The 23,085-nt window shown below is 42.8% G+C and overlaps 2 protein-coding genes and 1 long non-coding RNA gene across 4 annotated transcripts in view; 2 read left to right on the top strand and 1 right to left on the bottom strand.

Moving 5' to 3' along the window:
• Positions 1-17,385, top strand: part of rnf213b (ring finger protein 213b) — an 83,991-nt gene extending 66,606 nt beyond the window's left edge. The window contains 20 exon segments of the mRNA XM_045723416.1: positions 273-478; positions 759-881; positions 5,957-6,067; positions 6,280-6,510; positions 6,675-6,759; positions 6,863-6,897; positions 6,987-7,087; positions 7,183-7,333; positions 7,526-7,691; positions 7,839-7,969; positions 8,156-8,413; positions 8,599-8,731; positions 8,816-8,899; positions 9,267-9,447; positions 9,802-10,003; positions 10,606-10,683; positions 10,996-11,193; positions 11,439-11,528; positions 15,632-15,813; positions 16,784-17,385. Coding sequence (XP_045579372.1) covers positions 273-478; positions 759-881; positions 5,957-6,067; positions 6,280-6,510; positions 6,675-6,759; positions 6,863-6,897; positions 6,987-7,087; positions 7,183-7,333; positions 7,526-7,691; positions 7,839-7,969; positions 8,156-8,413; positions 8,599-8,731; positions 8,816-8,899; positions 9,267-9,447; positions 9,802-10,003; positions 10,606-10,683; positions 10,996-11,193; positions 11,439-11,528; positions 15,632-15,813; positions 16,784-16,922 — 2,885 coding nt within the window. The 3' untranslated portion in view covers positions 16,923-17,385.
• LOC123744598 (uncharacterized) lies at positions 398-10,674 on the bottom strand. Its single transcript, XR_006770940.1, has 3 exons — positions 10,589-10,674; positions 712-904; positions 398-489 (listed from the first exon to the last, which is right to left on the bottom strand). It is a non-coding gene; the product is annotated as an uncharacterized lncRNA (long non-coding RNA).
• Positions 17,386-17,748: 363 nt separating the features above from the next.
• Positions 17,749-23,085, top strand: part of cep131 (centrosomal protein 131) — a 53,159-nt gene continuing 47,822 nt past the window's right edge. For both annotated transcript variants that reach the window (XM_014212660.2, XM_014212657.2), the window contains exons 1-3: positions 17,749-18,288; positions 18,875-19,071; positions 19,321-19,415. In XM_014212660.2, the coding sequence (XP_014068135.1) occupies positions 18,886-19,071; positions 19,321-19,415 (281 nt within the window). In that variant the 5' untranslated portion in view covers positions 17,749-18,288; positions 18,875-18,885. The remainder of the gene's footprint in view (positions 18,289-18,874; positions 19,072-19,320; positions 19,416-23,085) is intronic.

Genomic DNA, 23,085 nt, shown 5'->3' with positions numbered 1-23,085 from the left:
GAGTTATATAGCAGACTGGGGATTTATTGTCACTTAAATCGTAGATTGAGCCTTTTATCATCATTAACATAGCCTAGACTGTAGTACCATTTATTCAACTGGAAGCATTGTGAATATTCTATGAGGTCACTTCATTGTATTTTGTCTCTTTAAAAATATATACATATTACATACATATATACATATTTTTATAGATTTTTTGCATGCATGTTGTTATGCTCCCTCTCTTACATAGTTGAAATTCTGTTATTAAATATGAAGTACATTTCCAGATACTGCTGGTGGGGCAGGGGATGATGTGGAGGCTCAGTACCTGTCTCAGGTGAAGGCAGTGTGTGAGTACGGGGGTAACGACTGGTTCAGAGTGTTCCTGCTGAGAGCGGTCAATAGACAGGCGGGGATAGATTGTGTCCTGGCCCTGATGCACAGATCCTCATCCTGGGGATGGGCCTTCCCTTCAGAGGTCCTCCGACTCCAGGTACTACCAGACTGGATATTATATTATTTCTAGTTACTTACAGTGGAATTATTTGCTATTCCATCTAGTTGAGGAAACCTATTATGATCTCCTCTTGCATTAACCATGGTGACAGACATCAGCGAGCAAACAACATAACAATAAGGAGGTACCTGCAAGATGCGAGGTCGATCATGATCATCCTATCAAATGAAATTAATAATAAATACTTGTTGGCCAAATGCTGTACACACTTTATAGGCCCTTTACACGTCCTACTTTCACATGTTGTGTTTCTCAGAGGCTGATTCCAGCAGAGGTGGACCGGTTCCTGTGCTGTGGTCCGTCCTACCAGGCCCTGAGGAACGGGGTGACTCAGGCCCTGCTAGACACTCATACTGACCCCCTCCAGACAACGCTGCAGGTCAGCGTCCTTACCACACATCCCTGGAACATAGAGATGTAGTTTATCACAGTGTTCTAAACAGTGTTCTAATGGTGTTACCCTCTTTAGATTGTACGTCTTTTTGATAAAAGCGTCTGCTAAACGACTAAAATGTTGTTTGTAATGTCAAAGCTGCGACATTGGAGAAAGACACAAACAAGCTAAAAACTTAATGAACTTAAAAAGGAGAACATCTTTCTGAGAGAAGCGTTACTTGACATACAGACTAGATCCATTAGAGAGAATCTTTTTAATGAATCTTTTTTTACTTTTAATGGTATGTTTACAAACATATATTTTGATAAATAGAATTGAAAGTTGTGTCTCATTATGGTAAGTGGTGAAATATGTTTAGCCAGTTATAATTGTAATGGCTTAGCAGATGATAAGAAAAGACGATCAGTATTTACCAGTATTTATTGGGGTCCAAATATATATGGTCCAAATAATGAAGCTTCTTTGAAAATATATATAATAATTTATCAACTCTACAAGCAACACTAGACTCTTATTATTTTGGTGGGGGATTTTAATACGGTTTTAAATACCATTATGGACCATAAAGGAAATCACACTACAAACTATCACCCTCAGTCACTTAAGGAAATCATGAATGTCATGGATATTTTGGAATTACTGGATATATGGAGGCTTAAATACCCTGACCTAGTGAGATATACATGGCGGAGGCTTAGTCAAGCTAGTCGTCTTAATTACTTTCTTATGTCATTCTCTCTGGCACCAAAAGTTAAAAAGTGTTGATAGGGGACAGAATGTGGTCGGATCATCACATAATTGGCATATATATTACTCTTACAGAATTTCCACGTGGGCGAGGATATTGGAAATTTAATCAAAGCCTACTGGATGAGAACTTGTTTATAACTAGGACAGAAGAATTTATAACTGACTTTTTCCGACATAACATAGGTACAGCAGATCCCCTTATTGTATGGAACACTTTTAAATGTGCCTTTAGAGGCCATGCAATTCAGTACTCATCTATAAAACGAAAGCAATTTAGAGCAAAAGAGTCCATATTAACAAAGGAAATTGAAGGACTAACAGAACAGTTAGATAGCAATAAAAACTGCACCATAGAGGCACAGAATAAGTTAGAGGAAAAACAAAAAGAAATGGAGGAACTTTTTCAAGAAAGATCCAGTGTAATATATTTAAAAAATAAAGCGAACTGGATGGAATATGGGGAAAAATGCACCAAATCCTTTTTCAATTTTCAACATAGAAATGCTACCAATTTTTTTTTATTGAAACTTGTTACAAATGATGGAGTCACGCATGATTCACCGAATTATATTTTGAATTAGGAAGTAAAGTACTTTAAGAATATGTTTTCGTTTCATCCCCACTAACCGGAGCTAATTGTATGGATTTGTTTCCTATTAATAATGTCAAATTAACATCTGTTAATACCAGTGGAAGTATACCAACCTTTTTTTATATACTCAGAGGACCATTATTAGCATGTTTTAACCACCTATATAAATTATAGATTATCAGACACGCAACAAGGTCTGATTTCATTATTATTGAAACAGGATCCAAGTGGTATATATAAAGATCCAGTCCATTTAAAAAATTGGAGGCCTCTTCAGTGTTGTGACGCAAAAATTCTAGCTAAATGCTTGGTGCATAGAATTAAAAAGGTATTGTCAGATATTATTAATCCTAATCAGACAGGTTTTTTTACATGGACAATACATTAGAGATAATATAAGACAAGTACTGTAAACAATAGAATACTATGAAATATCGGGGATACCAGGCCTGGTTTTCATAGCTGATTTTGAAAAGGCTTTTGATAAAGTACGACTGGAGTTTATATATAAATGCCTAGAATATTTCAAATTTGGAGAATCTCTTATAAAATGGGTTAAAGTTATGTATAGTAACCCTAGGTGTAAAATAGTAAATAATGGCTACATCTCAGAAAATTTTAAACTATCAAGAGGAGTATGACAAGGTTGTCCACTATCGGCATATCTATTTATTATTGCCATCGAAATGTTAGCTGTTAAAATTAGAACCAACAATAATATTAAGGGATTAGAAATCCGTGGCTTAAAAACAAAGGTGTCATTGTACGCTGATGATTCATGTTTTCTTTTAAAACCACAATTAGAATCCCTCCACAGCCTCATAGAGGATCTAGATACTTTTGCTAACCTCTCTGGATTAAAATCAAATTATGATAAGAGTATTATATTGCGTATTGGATCACAAAAAAAATGTACTTTTACATTACCGTGTAGTTTACCAATAAAATGGTCTGACGGGGATGTGGACATACTCAGTATACAAATCCTGAAAGAAAGAAATGATCTCTCTCCAAGACACCAGGTCTCCAGTGCGCCTCCGCAGTCCGGTGCCACCTGTGCCGGTTCCTCGCACTTGCCCTGAAGAGCGTGTCATCAGTCCGGTGCCACCTATGCCGGCTCCACGCACCAGGCCTCCAGTGCGCCTCCCCAGCCCGGTACGTCCTGTGCCGGCTCCCCGCACTCACCCTGAAGAGCGTGTCATCAGTCCGGTGCCACCTGTGCTGGCTCCACGCACCAGGCCTCCAGTGCGTCTCCCCAGCCCGGTACATCCTGTGCCGGCTCCCCGCACTCGTCCACCAGTGCGTGTGTACGGTCCGGAGACTCCAGCGACGGTCTACAGCCCGGACCCTCCAGCGACGGTTCACAGTCCAGAGCTTCCAGCGACGGTTCACAGTCCAGAGCTTCCAGCGACGGTTTACAGGCCAGAGCTTCCAGCGACGGTTAACGGCCCGGAGCTTCCAGCGACGGTCAACGGTCCGGAGCTTCCAGTGACGGTCCACGGGCCGGAGCTTCCTGCACCGGTGCCAAGGCCGGAGCCTTCCTCTGCACCGGTGCCCAGTCCAGGCACTGCGTCCAGTCCCGCTCCATGGCCGGAGCCTTCCTCTGCGCCGGTGCCCAGTCCAGGCACGGCATCCAGTCCCGCTCCTTGGCCGGATCCTTCCTCTGTGCCGGTGCCCAGTCCAGGCACGGCGTCCAGTCCTGCTCCATGGCCGGAGCCTTCCTCTGTGCCGGTGCCCAGGCACGGCGTCCAGTCCGGCGTCCAGTCCCCGTCCAGTCCGGGGCGGGGGTACTGTCACGCCCTAACCATAGAGAGCCCTCTGGGTTCTCTATGGTGTATAGGTCAGAGCATGACTAGGGGGGTTTCTAGCATTTGTATTTCTGTGTTGGTGGTTTGTATGGTTCCCAATTAGAGGCAGCTGGTAATCATTACCTCTAATTGGAGATCATATTTAGGTAGCCCTTTTTCCCACCTGCGTTTGTGGGATATTGTTTGTGGTAGTGCTATGTGAGCTACGAACTTCACATTCGTTTACTCTTTGTTGTTTTTGTTAGTTCACTGTGAAATAAAGTATGTGGAACTCAACTCATGCTGCGCCTTGGTCCGCTCATTATGACGAACGTGACAATCTTTGAAAGACAGGGCTTATATATGTATGTATATATGTATATATGCATGAATGTTTATGTATGGGTATGTACATTATGTATATGGATATACAGTTGAAGTCGGAAGTTTACATACACCTTAGCCAAATACATTTAAACTGTTTTTTGCTATTCCTGACATTTAATCCTAGTAAAAATTCTCTGTCTTAGGTCAGTTAGTATCACCACTTTATTTTCAGAATGTTAAATGTCAGAATAATAATAGAGAGAATTATTTATTTCAGCTTTTATTTCTTTCATCGCATTCCCAGTGGGTCAGAAGTTTACATACACTCAATTAGTATTTGGTAGCATTGCCTTAAATTGTTTAACTTGCTTTCCACAAGCTTCCCACAATAAGTTGGGTGAATTTTGGCCCATTCCTCCTGACAGAGCTGGTGTAACTGAGTCAGGTTTGTAGGCCTCCTTGCTCGCACACGCTTTTTCAGTTCTTCCCACAAATTTTCTATAGGATTGAGGTCAGGGCTTTGTGATGGCCACTCCAATACCTTGACTTTGTTGTCCTTTAAGCCATTTTGCCACAATTTTGGAAGTATGCTTGGGGTCATTGTCCATTTGGAAGACCCATTTGCGACCAAGCCTTAACTCCCTGACCGATGTCTTGAGATGTTGCTTCAATATATCCACATAATTTTGCTTCCTCATGAAGCCATCTATTTTGTGAAGTGCACCAGTCCCTCCTGCAGCAAAGCACCCCCACAACATGATGCTGCCACCCCCGTGTTTCACGGTTGGGATGGTGTTCTTTGGCTTGCAAGCCTCCCCCTTTTTCCTCCAAACATAACGATGAACATTATGGCCAATCAGTTCTATTTTTGTTTCATCAGACCAGAGGACACTTCTCCAAAAATTACGGTCTTTGTCCCCATGTGCAGTTGCAAACCGTAGTCTGGCTTTTTTTCTGGCGGTTTTGGAGCAGTGGCTTCTTCCTTGCTGAGCGGCCTTTTTTCTGAGGTCTTGGCTGATTTCTTTTGATTTTACCTTGATGTCAAGCAAAGAGGCACTGAGTTTGAAGGTAGGCCTTGAAATACATCCACAGGTACACCTCCAATTGACTCAAATTATGTCAATTTGCCTATCAGAAGCTTCTAAAGCCATGACATTTTCTGGAATTTCCCAAGCTGTTTAATGGCACGGTCAACTTCGTGTATGTAAACTTCTGACCCACTGGAATTGTGATACAGTGAATTATAAGTGAAATAATCAGTCTGTAAACAATTGTTGGAAAAATGACTTGTGTCATGCACAAAGTAGATATCCTAACCGTCTTGCCAAAACTACAGTTTGTTAATAACAAATTTGTGGAGCGGTTGAAAACGAGTTTTAATGACTCCAACCTAAGTGTATGTAAACTTCCGACTTCAACTGTATATATTTACACCCCAAAATATATGGGGGATTGAAAATGATGCAGACAATTACATTGATTGGAAGCAATAATCTTTCCGCAATATTAAAGCTGATCCACCCCTTAAAAACATTATGTGCTCTGGTGCATTCAAGCATTCAAGATAATCACTGACTGACTGTGTTCTGTTTCTTTTATAGAATCTGAGCTGCTCCAGAGCTTCAGCCCAAGTTCTCCTAGTCCTGGCTTCATTCAGACAGGTCACCTGTCGCTTCGCATCACCTGATTCCAAAATTCACCCCACTCCACAGGTGACCATTCTCAATTTATGGTAAACTCTAGGTGGTTTCCTGGACACAGATTAGGCCTAGTCCTGGACTAAAAAGCATTCTAAATGGAGATTCTCCATCGAATGCGCTTATTAGTCCAGGACTAAGGTCAATCTGTGTCTGGTAAACTGTCCCTTATTGTTATAAACTCATGTGGTATGAAATTAAATTTTTCCCCTGCCTTCTCCTTACAGGAGACAAGGAAACTGGATGACTTCCTGAAGCACAGCCTATCAGGTGAATTCAGAGAGCTCTGCACAGCGCTGTTATCCAATCAGATAGGTGGACTCCAGATCTCCCAGATTGTCCCACCTCAACGGCGCCTCCTTTTGGAGCTCCTGGTCCATGCAAACGCTGTGCTCCTCAGTGGGACTACGCTGCTGGCTCCACTCCACCAGATAGCCTCCCAGCCTCAAAATATGACGGTGAGGCGCTCTTTTCTCTGATACACTGAATCCCAAATTAACCCCCAGCCCCTACCCCCTTGGCACTTGTGACTAAGGGGTAAGGGATATCTCTACAAGTGGGGTAGGGGCTGGGGTTGATACTGTAATAAGGTAATTGAGGCTAATAACCAGTTGTCCCACAGGGCTGCTATTTGCCCACCATGCCAGATGATCACACTAGTGAGGCTCGCCAGTGGATGACTAAAGAGGACAAAATGAAGATGTACTGTGAGTATTTGCTGGCAAATGTATTCTCGTGGTATTGCTTTTGACATCGTCATCGCTTGTTGATATGCAGTAGTACCTAATCATTTGACTATTTTGATTGCAGTTTGTGCCAATGGTCATGCGTGTTTTGTTGGAGAGGTGAGAGATATTTTCTTGTTTATTTTGTAGGTATCTCATTGAGCAGTTTCTTCCTATAAATTTGACTCTGTTCTTCTTCTTTATCTTAGTGCGGGAAACCAATGGCAAAATCCAAATGCCTTGACTGCGGTGTTCCAGTTGGTGGTGTTAGTCATAACCCAGTTGATGGATTTACTGCTGCTCAACTAAGGTCCTTTGCTTAATCGTCTCTCCCAATATACAACTGAGAAATCTAGTTTATGCGTTAATGCCACATTGACCTTTGACCTCTGTGTGTGAATTTAGTGTGGGGGATCAGACCAGGACGGGTCACATTTTGGGAGAGGCTTATCGTAGGTCTGAGGCCCCAGAGAGACAGATGTCACCAGCCCAGTCCGGTATCCTTCGACTGCTCAACCACCTGGCCATGTTGCAAGGGACCATCAAAAACTACCAGGTAAGGCCCGACCAATATCTCAAGCTAACATCAAGTAGTTGGAATAGGCATCACAAGAAACCTGTGCTCGGAAGTACATTGATCACTTCTGGACAATATCTCAAGGAATTGTCAACTGTTGAAATGGGCATAAAGCCATTATGTCGGTTAAGTTAACTGTGTGATAAAAATAATGTTTCTTTGTCTGTGCAGGCAGTCAGTCAGATGATCCACCCTGGTGTCCGAGATGTCCTGGGGTTCATGTGGAGCCACCTTGAGAAGGACATGGAGGTGCTGGGTCGGACACTGGATCAGAACATGGACAACACGGCTGTTATAATTAATCTGGTTCTCCAAGCCTGTCTGGAGTTCACTGCAGGTGATTACACTTTTCTTCCATTTTGTTTTAATAAATCGTTTTTACAAATAGTTTTACAAATATTATATAAAAAATATATATAAAATGTTCCCCACAATTCTTACAAAGAAATGTCTAAAATATTGCCTTGTAATGGTTGCACCTCAGAGTATTTGAGTGAGTTTGTGACTTCAGCTGAACCAGGTTATCGCCACACAAGACCTGACCTGTCCTCTCGACGTGGACGGGAACAGTGGGAGAAACTGGTCTGTGATGCAGTTATCAACCCAATAATCCAGGTATGGTCCAACTGGGATTAGTTTAGGCTTTTGGTAACACTTTATTTGAAGGTTTGCAGGGGAAGTACATAAGGACTTCATAACACAGTCATACAGTATTCCTGGTGAAGGACTATAGTGATTTGGGACACTAAACTACGTCCAATCTTTTTATTGTACCTATTAACCCACCCATTTGATCTCCAGCATCTAAGGAGGAAACTGGCTGAAGCTCAGGTCAGTATCAGTGCAGATGACAGGCTGGGTGGAAGCCCACTGATGAGACTACTCTATGCGGACCCCCGACCCATGCTGCCCCAGCTGCCCTCCCTCTCAGACTGCCCCACACACCACTCCTCATTCTGGAGCCTGTCTGAAACCCTCACCGTGGAGCACTTCTCTCAGAGAGTGGACCAGGAGCAGGGACGCAACACCGTACCCCTCCTCAAACTCTTCCTAAAGAAGGTAACTGGAAATGAAACTGATCAAGAATGGGATTCAAAAGAAGAAATCACTCCATTCCATTATATTGACCTTCATCATGTGACATTGTTGTCGACATTATTACCTGTTTATAGAGAATGGAGTATGTTATGGGAGATTTTCCATACTTGTTTGTCTGTGTATGTATTTGTGTTTGTCCACTGTAGGTGCTGTGTGTGAGACAGCTCCACCATCTACCAGAGCTGGCTGCCTTACAGGCTGACTTGTCCAGAATGTTTCCCCTGACAGCTGAGATGACCAGTCAGAGCATTGCCCAGGTGTTGCAGCACATACCAACAGGTATGTGGGAGTTATTATTCAGGTTGATCAATCAATCAACCACTCAATCAATAGTTTGACTGTCGCCAAACTATACCACTGTAGGGTACCAGAAGAAAGTGCTGCTTGGGAGAATGAAGGTCTTCATGAATGTGTGGAACTGCCTTAGGATGGACGTGGCCAACAATGGTATGTACACAAAGCACATTTATTCCCCACTATATACTAACCACTGTTTTGTGTCCATTTGGACAGTGTATGGGGAATCTTGTCGGATAGAATAGTCCTATCTGTATCTTTTTTTTATTTGACCTTTATTTAACTAGGCAAGTCAGTTAAGAACAAATTATTATTTTCAATGACGCCCTAGGAACAGTGGGTTAACTGCCTTGTTCAGGGGCAGAACAACAGATTTTTACCTTGTCAGCTCGGGGATTCAATCTTGCAACCTTTCGGTTACTAGTCCAACGCTCTAACCACTAGGCTACCTGCTGCCCATCTAACTCTGTGTCTTGATGTGTGTGTACTGTGTGTGTATCGCATGTGTTTTGAGCAGCAGATTTAGGTGTGACACCACAGGTTTGTGAGAAGGAGCTGACCATGGAGAGCTCTGGGGAGTTCCTGTCACCCTGTCGTCATGGTCCAGGGTCCTGCCTCCAGATTCTAGTCAAATTCCTGTTAGAGACTCACAACAGCTTGGTCAGAGAGGTTAGGAGACTCAGTCCCCACTGCAACAGGTTAGTCACACCTACCAAACCTCTACTTTTGATCATTTGATTGGCTAATATATGCACCTTGCGATTTTGATAGGCTTTGAAGACTCTGTGTTCAAAAATCATCTCAGACTGAGTAGGAGCTGATCTAGGATGAGTTTCTCCATTTAAATCATTTTGATTAACATCAGCACTCCTACTCTGAGGCACTCCTACTCCTACTCTGAGGCACTATATGAATATTGGCACTGGTTCCCCATCCCATTCATTATGATTTAAAAGTCTAAACTGATCCTAGACCAGCACTCCTGCTCTGAAACTGATCCTAGACCGGGCCCTGAATCTTAACAGTGAGATGTTTTTCTTACATCCCTGCAGTGCCTACAGTGTTCCTCTGGAGGGGGTGTCAGAGACACAGTTGACCCTGTGCCACCCTGAGAGGGAGCTGCTCCCCCTGGTGTTATCCCACTGTCATTACACCCTGAGGACACGCAGGGAGACAGACAGCTGCTACAACCTGATGGACATCCAGGCACAACTGGCCCGCCGCTTCCTAGCTGGGAAACCAAGTATCCAAGCCGTAAGAGACAAAAATTTGAGATATCATATTGATACAATTATTGTGCCTAAGAAACGTCCATATTTTGTCATTGTTCTTCTTTAGTATATATATATATTACATTTTTCCATTGACATTTTAGTCATTTAGCAGACGCTCTTATCTAGTGCGACTTACAGTTACTTTGTGCATTCGTCTTAAAGTGATGCTCAAGAACTGTTGTATAATTTCAGCCGGTAGTTTTAAAAGGGGTGCTCACGAGCCAAAACGGGTCCCTGTTTTTTGTGTACTACCTCGTCATTCAATTGTGTACTACGTCATCCATTTCGTATGATATGTTACGTGCTACAAACATATATATATATTTTTTGTGCAATTCCTATGATATGTTACGAATCCAATTCGTACAATATGTTAGGAACTTGTTGTGCTTAAGACCCAGGACTGCATCTTTAAGATAGCTAGGTAAGACAACCACATACTGTATGACAATCATAGTAAGTAGTTTTCCTCGGTAAAGTCGTTATCAGCAAAGACAATGCTAGTAGGAAAAGAAATTAGATTTTTTTTTAAATAAAATACATTTACAGTAGCAGGTATACTAACCAGGCATGTATTTGCAGGACACCTCAAGGTACTTGAACAGACATCAGCAAGACTTCTCAGTAGTCCTTGATGAAGTCAGGGCTAAGATACCTCAGGTAAACGTACATTTGCGCTCAGTTTGAGACTGTATCCTTTTTTTTAAAGCATTGAAGTCATGCCCAGCCCAGGCCCCATGGATTCAATACCAACCAAGTATGTACGCACACAGGAGTTTTCCCCAGTGGGGTTTGAAAGGGACATTGTGTTTCAAGGTCAAATTCCTAAACCCACTATACCCCACTCTGTTTCCATTCACTGGGCTGGGAGGTAGTTAGTCTCCCCAGCTATGCGTCACTGTGTCCAGCTCTCTGCTTACAGTTGTTCTGTCTGTCTCTGTCTGCCATTCCATCTGTTGTTCTGTCTGTCAGGAGTCGCTGAAGGGCTCCGTTAGCGGTGCTATGAGGGCAGGACTGCGTTCATACACTGACGTGTGTGACGCTGTGTTTGCGGTGGAGATTGGCCTGCGGTTCCTGGGGAAGACTAGCGGAGTGCCCCAAGCCCCACTCTTGTCCTACCTGACTGAGTCGCTCAAGATGGGCCCACAGATCTCTAGCAGTGTAGCCAAGGTAGAGTATCTCTTAACTCCAGCAATGTCTCCACCTAATGCCCAGAGATGCAGTAATTTATGTTTATACCTTGTATCTATTTTTGTCCGGGTAGATTATGCATGTGCTCTCCTCATGACTCTCATTCCTAAGGCACAAATATACTACTATATGTAAATTATTTGTTATAGAGAGACCACTCTATTACAGAGGTCCCCCTGCTTTGGCCCTTTTGACTGTACCCCTCTCACATATCTCTGTCCCAGGTCCTTGGAGAGAGCAGACTGGAACACAGCACATTCACCTGGCAGCTCCTTACCTGCTGGAAGTCTGAGCTGATGCTGAGCAGAGGACAGGTGAGTTAACATATAGCCCATACCTGTATCTCCACAGGTGAGTTAACCTCTTGCATCTAGACGTTCCGCTAGCGGCACCCCGTTCCGCCAGCGGAACCCCTAGCCAACAGCCAATGGGATCGCATGGCGCGAAATACAAAAACAACTAAAATACCACAATTCAGTTTTCTCAAACATATGACTATTTTACACCATTTGAAAGATAAACCTCTCCTGAATCCAACCACGTTGTCCGATTTCAAAAAGGCTTTACAGCAAAAGCAAAACATTAGATTATGGTAGGATACAACCACAGCAAAAAACAAAAACACAGCCATTTTCTTAGCAAGGACAGTCATTTTCAAAGCAAGGTTAGCCGTCCAAAAGCACAAAACCAGCTAAAATTATGCACTAACCTTTTACGATCTTCATCAGATGACACTCCTAGGACATTGTTAGACAATACATGCATTTTTTGTTCCATCAAGTTCATATTTATATCCCAAAAAACTATTTTACATTGGCGCGTGACGTTCAGAAAATGTATTCACCCCCAAATTTCCGATGAATTTACAAAAATACTCATCAGAAACGTTGACAAAATACATAACAATTATTTTAAGAATTATAGATACAGTACTCTTTTATGCACCCGCGGTGTCAGATTTCAAAATAACTTTACGTACAAAGCACAATGTTCAATATTCTGAGTACTGAACACCATGCTATTCAGTTAGCCGTCCAGCCTCGGCATCCCCAAAACGCTGAAATATGTTAAAAATATTATCTTACCTTTGCTGATCTTTGGCTGAATGCACTCGGAAGGTCTCCCACTTCCACAAGAAATGTTCATTTGTTCGATAAAGTCCATAATTTATGTCGAAATAAATCCGTTTTGATGGTGCGTCCAGATCCCCATTTCAAAATGTATCTATCCACCGTCGACGAAAAGTTATAAAGTTCCCTCAGTGTTTGTAGAAACATGTCAAACCATGTTCACAATCAATCTTTAGGGTGTTATAATCGTAGAATTGCGATAATATTCCAACCGGACAATAGCACATTCATTACAAAAGAAAAAAAGAAATGGCTAATCCTTCATGAGTGCGCGTGAGGTAAGGCAATGACCCCAGCCAGAACACTTACTCTTCCGGGTATTATTCAATCAAATTGTATTCTAGAAGCCTCAAACGAGGTTCTAATGACTGTTGACATCTAGTGGAAGCCTTAGGAAGTGCAATATGACATCACAGACACTGTAGTTTAGATAGAAAATCATTTGAAATGACTAGAACTCTCTGAGGTCCAACTTCCTGGTTGGATTTTTCTCAGGTTTTTGCCTGCCGTATGAGTTCTGTTATACTCACAGACATCATTCAAACAGTTTTAGAAACGTCAACGTGTTTTCTATCCAAATCTACTAATACTATGCATATTCTAGTTCCTGGGCCCGAGTAGTAGGCCGTTTAATTTGGGTACGTTTTTCATCCGGCCGTGAAAATACTGCCCCCTATAGTGAAGAGGTTAACATATAGCCCATACCTGTATCTCCACGGTGAGTTAACATATAGCCTATACCTGTATCTCCACGGGTGAGTTAACATATAGCCCATACCTGTATCTCCACGGGTGAGTTAACATATAGCCCATACCTGTATCTCCACAGGTGAGTTAACATATAGCCCATACCTGTATCTCCACGGGTGAGTTAACATAGAGCCCATACCTCTATCTCCACAGGTGAGTTAACATATGCAGTACACATCAAATTGACCAGCATCGATTTTTCAGTGTTACATTTCTAGTATTGATTCAGGAGTTCTGTAAGAGTGAAATTAACACTCAGTGGTGTAAAATAACCCCCAGTGTTGGTATTAACAACCAGAGTTATTGTTTTACACTGTGGAGAGTAAAACAGTCAGGCAGTTAGTTAGATATACCAGTTCTAATCATAACAATAAATGAGATTAAATTATCCTACTGATCTTTTCATATCAATGAATCTGTGGATAGACCGAGCCCAAATCACTTTTAAAGACCAAACCAACAATACAAATTCTGTCAGTGAAGAGAAACTCCCCCTCTGTGACCACATTTAGTAGTTTGTCAACCCTTTCACCCAACTGACCCTTGACCTCTGTTAACCACCACTGGTTGGCCTCAGGTACCACATGCAGACGGTCAGCCTCCATCTGAGCTGTAAATCCAGGCAATGTGTGACATTGGAAATGGCAGGCGTTGAATCAAAAACAAATGTTGATAAAACAAATTTTTTATCTGTTTATTATAATAATACATGGGATTTATATACCGCTTTTCTAAGACTCACGTATGCTTGTTTGAATCTCAGCTGGTACTCCTTGTAGGTACTGTAGCTTAATTCATGTGCATTTAATTTTTCATTAGTTTGCTTTTCTTATTTAAAACCTCTCTAGGGGAGGTGGGACGAAATCGTCCCACACTATTCAACAGCCAGTGAAAAATCAGAGCGCCAAATTTAAAACCACAAAATGTCATAATTCAAAGTTCTCAAACATAGGACTATTTTACACCAATTTATAGATACACTTCTCCTGAATCGAACCACGTTGTCCGATTTCCAAAAGGCTTTACAGCGAAAGCAAAACATTAGATTATGTTAGGAGAGTACATAGACACAAATAATCACACAGACATTTTCCAAGCAAGCATATGTCACATAAACCCAAACCACAGCTAAATGCAGCACTAACCTTTGATGATCTTCATCAGATGACACTCCTAGGAAATTATGTTATACAATACATGCATGTTTTGTTCAATCAAGTTCATATTTATATCAAAAACCAGCATTTTACATTAGCATGTGATGTTCAGAACTACCATACCCACCGAAAACTTCCGGTGAATTTACTAAATTACTCATGATAAACGTTGACAAAATACATAACAATTATTTTAAGAATTACAGATACAGAACTCCTTTATGCAATCGCTATGTCCGATTTTAAAATAGCTTTTCGGCGAAAGCACATTTTGCAATATTCTGAGTACATAGCTCGGCCATCACGGCTAGCTATTTTGACATCCGCCAACTTCGGGGTCACCTAAACTCAGAATTACTATTAGAAAAATTGGATTACCTTTGCTGTTCTTCGTCAGAATGCACTCCCAGGACTTCTACTTCAACAACAAATGTTGTTTTGGTTCCAAATAAACCATAGTTATATCCAAATACCTCTGTTTTGTTTGTGCGTTCAGGTCACTATCCGAAGGGTAACGCGCGAGCGCATTTCATGACAAAAAAAATCCAAATATTCCATTACCGTACTTAGAAGCATCTCAAACGCTGTTTAAAATCTATTTTTATGCTATTTTTCTCTTAAAATAGCGATAATATTCCAACCGGGCAACGTTGTATTCATTCAAAGACTGAAAGAAAAAAATGGAGAAGTCTCGTGAACGCGCATCTCCAGTCTCACTGTCCCCAGGCTGACCACTTACAAACTCTGCTCCTATACTTTGCCCAGAGACAGCAGACACCCCATTCCACTTTCTGGTGGCTTTAGAGAGCCAATGGAAGCCTTAGAAAGTGTCACGTTACAGCACAGATGCTGTAATTTTGATAGAGATGCAACAGAAGGACAACAAATTGTCAGACAGGGCACTTCCTGCATGGAATCTTCTCAGTTCTTGGCCTGCCATTTGAGTTCTGTTATACTCACAGACACCATTCAAACAGTTTTAGAAACTTTAGAGTGTTTTCTATCCAAATCTACTAATTAAATGCATATTGTAGTTTTTGGGCAGGAGTAGTAACCAGATTAAATCGGGTACGTTTTTATCCGGCCGTGAAAATACTGCCCCCTATCCCAAAGAAGTTAACTCTGCATTGTTGAGAAAGAGCTTCTAAGTTAGCATTTCACTGTCAGGTTTACACCTGTTCTATTCGGCGTTTGTGACAAATACAATTTGATTTGATTCATAATTTGATTTAATGAAAAGCGAGTCTTGTTCTCCTCATCTGATGATGTGAGTCAGAGATTTAATCTGATCTAGGATCTGTTTTTCTATTCCTAATTATATCACTTATATCACTGTGATTTATCTTGTGCTTGCTGCATATGGATATCATGTGTTTGCAGGACCCGTTCCAGAGGCTGCCATCAGAGTTCCAGCAGAAGTTATCCGAGGAGGAGAGGAGAGAGCTGAGGGTCTTCTTCAGTGGGACAGACATTGACATACTCTCCCTGGAGCTGCATGAAATCCTCCTCCTGAAGACCAACACTCAGGCTTTTTCAGACCAGGCTTATCTACCACACTGGGAGTAAGGGCCCATTTTGTATTACATTTTTTTGCATTTTTTATGCATTATTATACAGAGTAGAGCTAGTGGGAAAGATGGTTAACACTGAGAGATGTTTGTGCTGTAGACTACCTAGGTCACAGTAGGGCTAAGGGCCGTTTTGGCTGCTTTCTGCTATTGTCGTCAACACATTGGCAATCCAGCTCTCACCCTCTTTTATGGTCATGAACAGTAACTGACAAAATAAACCTCTTATGTAATTAACACTAACTGACTAAACAAACCTCTTATGGTAGTTAACAGTAACTGACAAAACAAATCTTATATGGTCATTAATAGTAACTGACAAAACAAACAAAGACACTAACCATTTGTGACTGAATGAAGGATTGGTATGGGGGCAAATGTCGCACAAATGTGTAAAACACATTATTTACAAAGCATTTGAATTATTTGATTAGCACTGCAGTCATTAACATCATTACCCACCTTTGGACAGGACTTTGATGTTGATTATACATTTTCCTGATCTTAAAAAATATAACAACAAAGAATGTGTTCCCCTTGTATTTTCAGTGATTACAACCCTGTCCCTACCCCTGGCCACACTTTGATGTTTAGACTAGAGGAATCTGTCAATCCGTTTATACGGACACTTATTTCAATCCCAATAAAGCAGGAGCAAACACTGAGAAACACACAGAGAGAGATCCCCCTGGGACATGAGGCGGCCCTTTTGACTCCTAGGGGCCAGGAGGGGCCAGAAGGGTGTGATGCTTACCGGCGCCCATCTGTCAGTGGAAAGGGACTTAAGTGATATACACTCAGCCGGCACAGGTCACCCCTGCACCCTTACTAAACCAGCAGCTGGGGCTAGGGACTGAATAGGAATGCAGCGTGTGTTGAGGACAATGGGGTTGCAATGCTAACTGTTGCCTCCTCTCTTCCCCGCCTTCCTGGCTGTTTCTGGTGTGTGTGTCTGTCTCCACAGCATCAGGTCTACTCTAGAGAACCATCTGGATAAGAAGAGACTCCCACCCATGCCTGGGCTTGACTCCCTACCAGAGGTCATCACTCTGGACAAAGGGGCAGATATGTGGAGAATGGCTGTAGAGTTTAGAAAGAGATAAGAAGAGGATGCTGGTTTTGATGGTTATGTATTATATGTTTATTTTTACATTGTGGCCAATGAAAGTATCTTAACAGAGTTTGATTATTCAGCAAATACAAAGTATGAATCCGAACAAGGACCAATTATGTGCCCTTGAGCAAGGCACTTTAACTTAATTGCTCCTGTAAGTCGCGCTGAATAAGAGCATCTGCCAAATTACTAAAATGTCAAATGTAATTATGATTATTTCCTTCCTAATGATTAGGCTATCTCTAGTTCCTCTGCTAACTTCATATAGGCAATTATTGCCAGTCTTGTGTGTGAATATTGTCCATTATCTCTAAAGACCCTGTACTAGTTTACACCCATCCAACCTTTGCCCAGCAGTAAAAAAGGGGTTTCTAGTAGCCTAGTAGCCTGTATGTTTCTATGCATTGTTGGTCCACCAAAATAAAGATGTTCTATTACAGTGAGTAAAATTATATTGTCTATTTTACTTGTCTTCATATGTTCTACTTGAAAATATATATATAAATGAAACAAATGATCAAATGACCATAAACTGTGTTGAAACGTGCGTTGGTTAGTGCTCCCATGAATTAAAGTAAACTAAAGCTTATTTTTCGCTTTCTGATTTGTTAAATTATAATATCGTGACAACTGGGGCTGGGTAGGGGGCAGGTGGTGCGTGTCACACCCCCCTCTTGCAAAGTCAACCAAACAGTTCGTTTGGGGCACGCCCCGTTAGCCACTGCACTGCTAACCGACACCTCCACTCCACCTATCAGATCCTCTGCATTTCCAGGACGTTGTGTTTTTACCGCCAATCACAGTTCTCAGTAGGATGAGTTCTTGTGTTTTCTGGTTGCCACAGAGAAGATGTTGCGGGTTATTATTGTCACTCACTCTTTGCTTTGATGGAGCAAGTTCACGGAATATTTCTACGGAGCTGTGGTAACGAAGGACTATCGTATTTGACAGTTTGTAGCTAGTTTAGCTAGCTAGCTACTGAAGTGGATTTATTGAAGTTATTTCGCTTGATCGCTTCGTAGCCAACATGTTGCTTTTCGCTTATTATGTGTAGAAAGATGAGAGCAAGCTAACTTAAGCTAGCTAGCCAGCCAGCCAGCCTAGTGCGCCACACACAGAAGGTTAGGCTGCACATAAATACTCATTTTAGGCATCAACCACTTATTCAAACTAGCTTCTAGCAGACCCACTTGACAGGCTCTTGGCTTATAGTTAACGTTAGCTTTTGGCTTTTAGGTAGCTACTGTTAACGTGTGTTGATTTAATAAATCAGTGCCACCAAGACATACTGTAGCTATTCTCACTGAAACGTCACCATTGGCTTTGGAGTAATCTGCGATAACAACACAAGCAAGGTAAATTTGCATGGCCGACTTTTAAGATTATTTGTGGTTTTGATATTTCAATTTTTATCTTTGGTTCTCCTTATCACCTGTATTCCCCCCTCACTTGGCACAACCAACCTTGACAATGTACACTACCTATATCCTACACACTGATTCCATCGAAACATTGTAGCCAACGATATGATAGCTATCTGAAATCATCTTACTGTTCCACTAATGTTAAGCAGGACAGCAAGCTAGATAGATCTTGAGGCAAAGTGTCACATTTTGTCAATCCCAAGTGAACGACATAACCATGATGGTCCTTCTGCATTGTATCTGCCTAGGAAGAAGTCTAAAACATTGAAATATATTTAATTGGGAATGGAGTGAATGTGGTTTAGGTGTGAATTCAATTCCAAGTGTTAATGTTATCTGAGTGCTACCGTTGTGACTATGTTGCCTAGGGCAACTAACAGCTGAAGAGGAAGTGGTTGACTGCATCTGCTCCTCTTAACATGATCAAACCGCACCAATCAGTTCTTTCACAGTAGGTGTTTGTGTCCCTTTTTGAATGTCCATGTGTATCATGACTCTTCCCCTCTCCCTCTAACAGGCCTTGTCAGGATGCACACTACCCGTAGCCCATCGTCCATCCAGGCCGGAGGAACAGGGGATGCCCTGGACCTGTCTCTGTCAGGCTCCCAGCTCTCGGTGTCCCGCCGGCCCAGCTCTGCCTCTCCAGGGAAAGTCTTCTCCCGCTCTGTGTCTGTCTCTGTAGCCAGCGAGGGCAGGGGCAAACGGAACACACTGGTGAGCGAAACCAGCAAGCAGTATGCATGGATGCAAGTTAACCCTGTTTGTGACAGTTAGGCTATTACTGTGTTAATATGTTAAAGCTGTGTTAGAGCTGAGATATCATCCAAACTTCAGACCTTGTGTGGAACAAAGATACTCATGTTTGCGATATGAGTGTGTGCTGACATGACATTGTTTTAAGCAACAACAGATAACTAGGATGTCTTGTATTTAATTTACCTCTGTCGCCATTCTTGTCTGTAGGGTGATGCTGGGTTTGGCAGCTCCCGTTCTATCAAGAACCTGAGAAGGTCCAACAGTACTACACAGGTCAACCAGCAAGCCAACATCAGCCTAAGGTATCCTAGACCTTAAATATTTAGTATATGTATGGGTGACCCCTGCAAGAATTGAACCCACAACCTTAGCATTGCTAGCTAACAAACTGAGCCACACATCACAACTTTTTCCTACATTGTCTCTATACAGCCAGCCCAGTTGAACCCATATTGACATTTGTTTTAGTTTCGTTGACTCAGGTACTGTATATGTGCTGCAGCATGTATGACATTATTATTCAGTCGGAGATGCTTCACTGTCTTAAGATTTTGATTTGTCCAACAAATAATCTTAGTGTAATTATTCTGGAAAGTGATTCACTTTTGATGTGAATTGGAGTATTTAAAAGGTTTCCTTTAGGCTGTTGTTTAACATAGTTTAAGTCTGAAATAAACATGTCAGCCCATATCCTACCATATGTGTTTGTCTGGATGGAACAAGTTTTTTGTGACGATATGTGGAATTTGATTTAGCGGTTGGAAGAGCAGTATGTGTGAGTTAAGTGCAGAGTGGAGGATGGTGGCTAGAGCTCCATCGGCTTGAATGGAGGGAGGGAAGCTGGTCGGCTGACTCTTTAAGTCTCTCCTCGCTGAGCAACAGCTGGCATCCCTAACCATTCTTTAAAGGACTGTACAATGGGCATTGTGTCCTGGTGGCTGCCTGTATTATAATTGGAGACCCAGGACCCGGGGCTGTTGTAGGGGAGCAGAGGCCTAGCTAGAGCTGCTTTGTCAGGAGTTGGAGGGGGAGGGCCATGGGGTCGGGTTACCCCACAGTAAGGAACCAGAGAAAGGAGAAGTGTGTGCAGCACAGCATGCAGAGATTCTATAGTCAGGCAGCTGCTGCTAGTCCGCCACCCCCCCATCTGCACCACCCACTGCCTTCTGGGATACTGTTAGGGTACATGGCTCCTCTCCGGCCCCCATAGCTGTCATTGGGTTGCCTCTCTCCAGACAACAGCATCTTGTAAAGGGAAGCGTAGAGGAATGTGTAGCTACTTGAATCGGTGTTGTCAGATTATTATTTTTTTCCATTGGGCCAGTTTGCCCCTTACGAATATCCACACACACACACACTCCCACACGCGTGCGCGCAGACTCCCGCGCAGACTCCCGCGCAGACCACACACACACACACTCCCACACACACTCCCATATACACACACACACACACTCCCACACACACTCCCACATACACACACACACACACTCCCACATACACACACACACACACTCCCACACACACACACACACACACTCCCACACACTCCCATATACACACACACACACTCCCATATATACACACACACACACACACACACTCCCACACACACTCCCATATATACACACACACACACACACTCCCACACACACTCCCATATATACACACACACACACACTCCCACACACACTCACATATACACACACACTCCCACACACACTCCCATATACACACGCACTCCCACACACACTCCCATATACACACACACTCCCACACACACTCCCATATACACACACACACTCCCACACACACTCCCATATACACACACACACACACACACTCCCACACACACTCCCATATACACACACACACACGCACTCCCACACACACTCCCATATATACACGCACTCCCACACACTCCCATATACACACACACACACACACACACACACTCCCATATACACACACACTCCCACACACACTCCCATATACACACACACACACTCCCACACACACTCCCATATACACACACACACACACACACATCCCATATACACACACACACACACACACACTCCACACACACTCATATACACACACACACACACACACACACACACACACACACACACACACACACACTCCCATATACACACACACACACTCCCATATACACACACACACACACACACTCCCATATACACACACACACTCCCATATACACACACACACACTCCCATATACACACACACACACACCCATATACACACACTCCCACACACACACACACACTCCCATATACACACACACACACACACACACAATCCCATATATACACACACACACACAATCCCATATATACACACACACACACAATCCCATATATACACACACACACACACAATCCCATATATACACACACACACACACACACACTCCCATATATACACACACACACTCCCATATACACACTCCCACACACACTCCCATATACACACACACACACACTCCCACACACACACACACACACACACACACACACACACACACTCCCATTAGACACACACAATCCCATACACACACACACACACACACACACACACTCCCATATACACACACACACACACACACACACACACACTCCCATATACACACACACACACACACACACACACACACACACACACACACACACACACACACACACACACACACACACACACACACACACACACACACACACACACACACACACACACACACACACACATACACACACACACACACTCCCATATACACACACACACTCCCATATATACACACACACACACACTCCCATATATACACACACACACACACACACACACTCCCATATATACACACACACACACACACACACTCCCATATACACACACACACACACACACACACACACTCCAATACACACACACACACACACTCCCATATACACACACACACACACCTCCCATATACACACACTCCCATATACACACTCCCACACACACACTCCCACACACACACTCCACACACACACTCCCATATACACACTCCCATATACACACTCCCATATACACACACACACACACTCCCATATATACACACACACACACACACACACCCACTCCCATATACACACTCACACACCCACTCCCATATACACACTCACACACACCCACTCCCATATACACACACACACTCCCACATACACACTCCCATATACACACACTCCCATATACACACACTCCCACACACACACTCCCACACACACTCCCATATAGACACACACACTCCCACACACACACACACACACACACACACACACACACACACACTCCCATATATACACACACACACACCCACTCCCATATACACACACACACACACACACACACTCCCATATATATACACACACACACACACTCCATATATATACACACACACACACACTCCCATATATATACACACACACACACCCATATAACCACACACACTCCCATATACACACACACACACACACACACACACACACACACACACACACACACACACACACACACACACACACACACACACACACACACACACACACACACACACACACACACTCCCATATATACACACACACACACCCACTCCCATAGACACACACACACACACACCCACTCCCATATACACACACACACACACACACACACTCCCATATATATACACACACACACACCCATATATACACACACACACACACACACACACACTCCCATATATACACACACACACACACCCACACACACACACCCACTCCCATATATACACACACACACACACACACACACACACACACACACACACACACACTCCCATATATACATATACACACACACACTCCCACACACACACACACACACACACTCCCATATACACACACACACACACTCCCATATACACACA

This window comes from Salmo salar, chromosome ssa01 (assembly GCF_905237065.1).
Source record: "Salmo salar chromosome ssa01, Ssal_v3.1, whole genome shotgun sequence".
Classification (NCBI taxonomy): Eukaryota; Metazoa; Chordata; class Actinopteri; order Salmoniformes; family Salmonidae; genus Salmo; species Salmo salar.
Note: the sequence above shows the minus strand (reverse complement) of the source record. Positions and strands in the feature narration are given on the sequence as shown.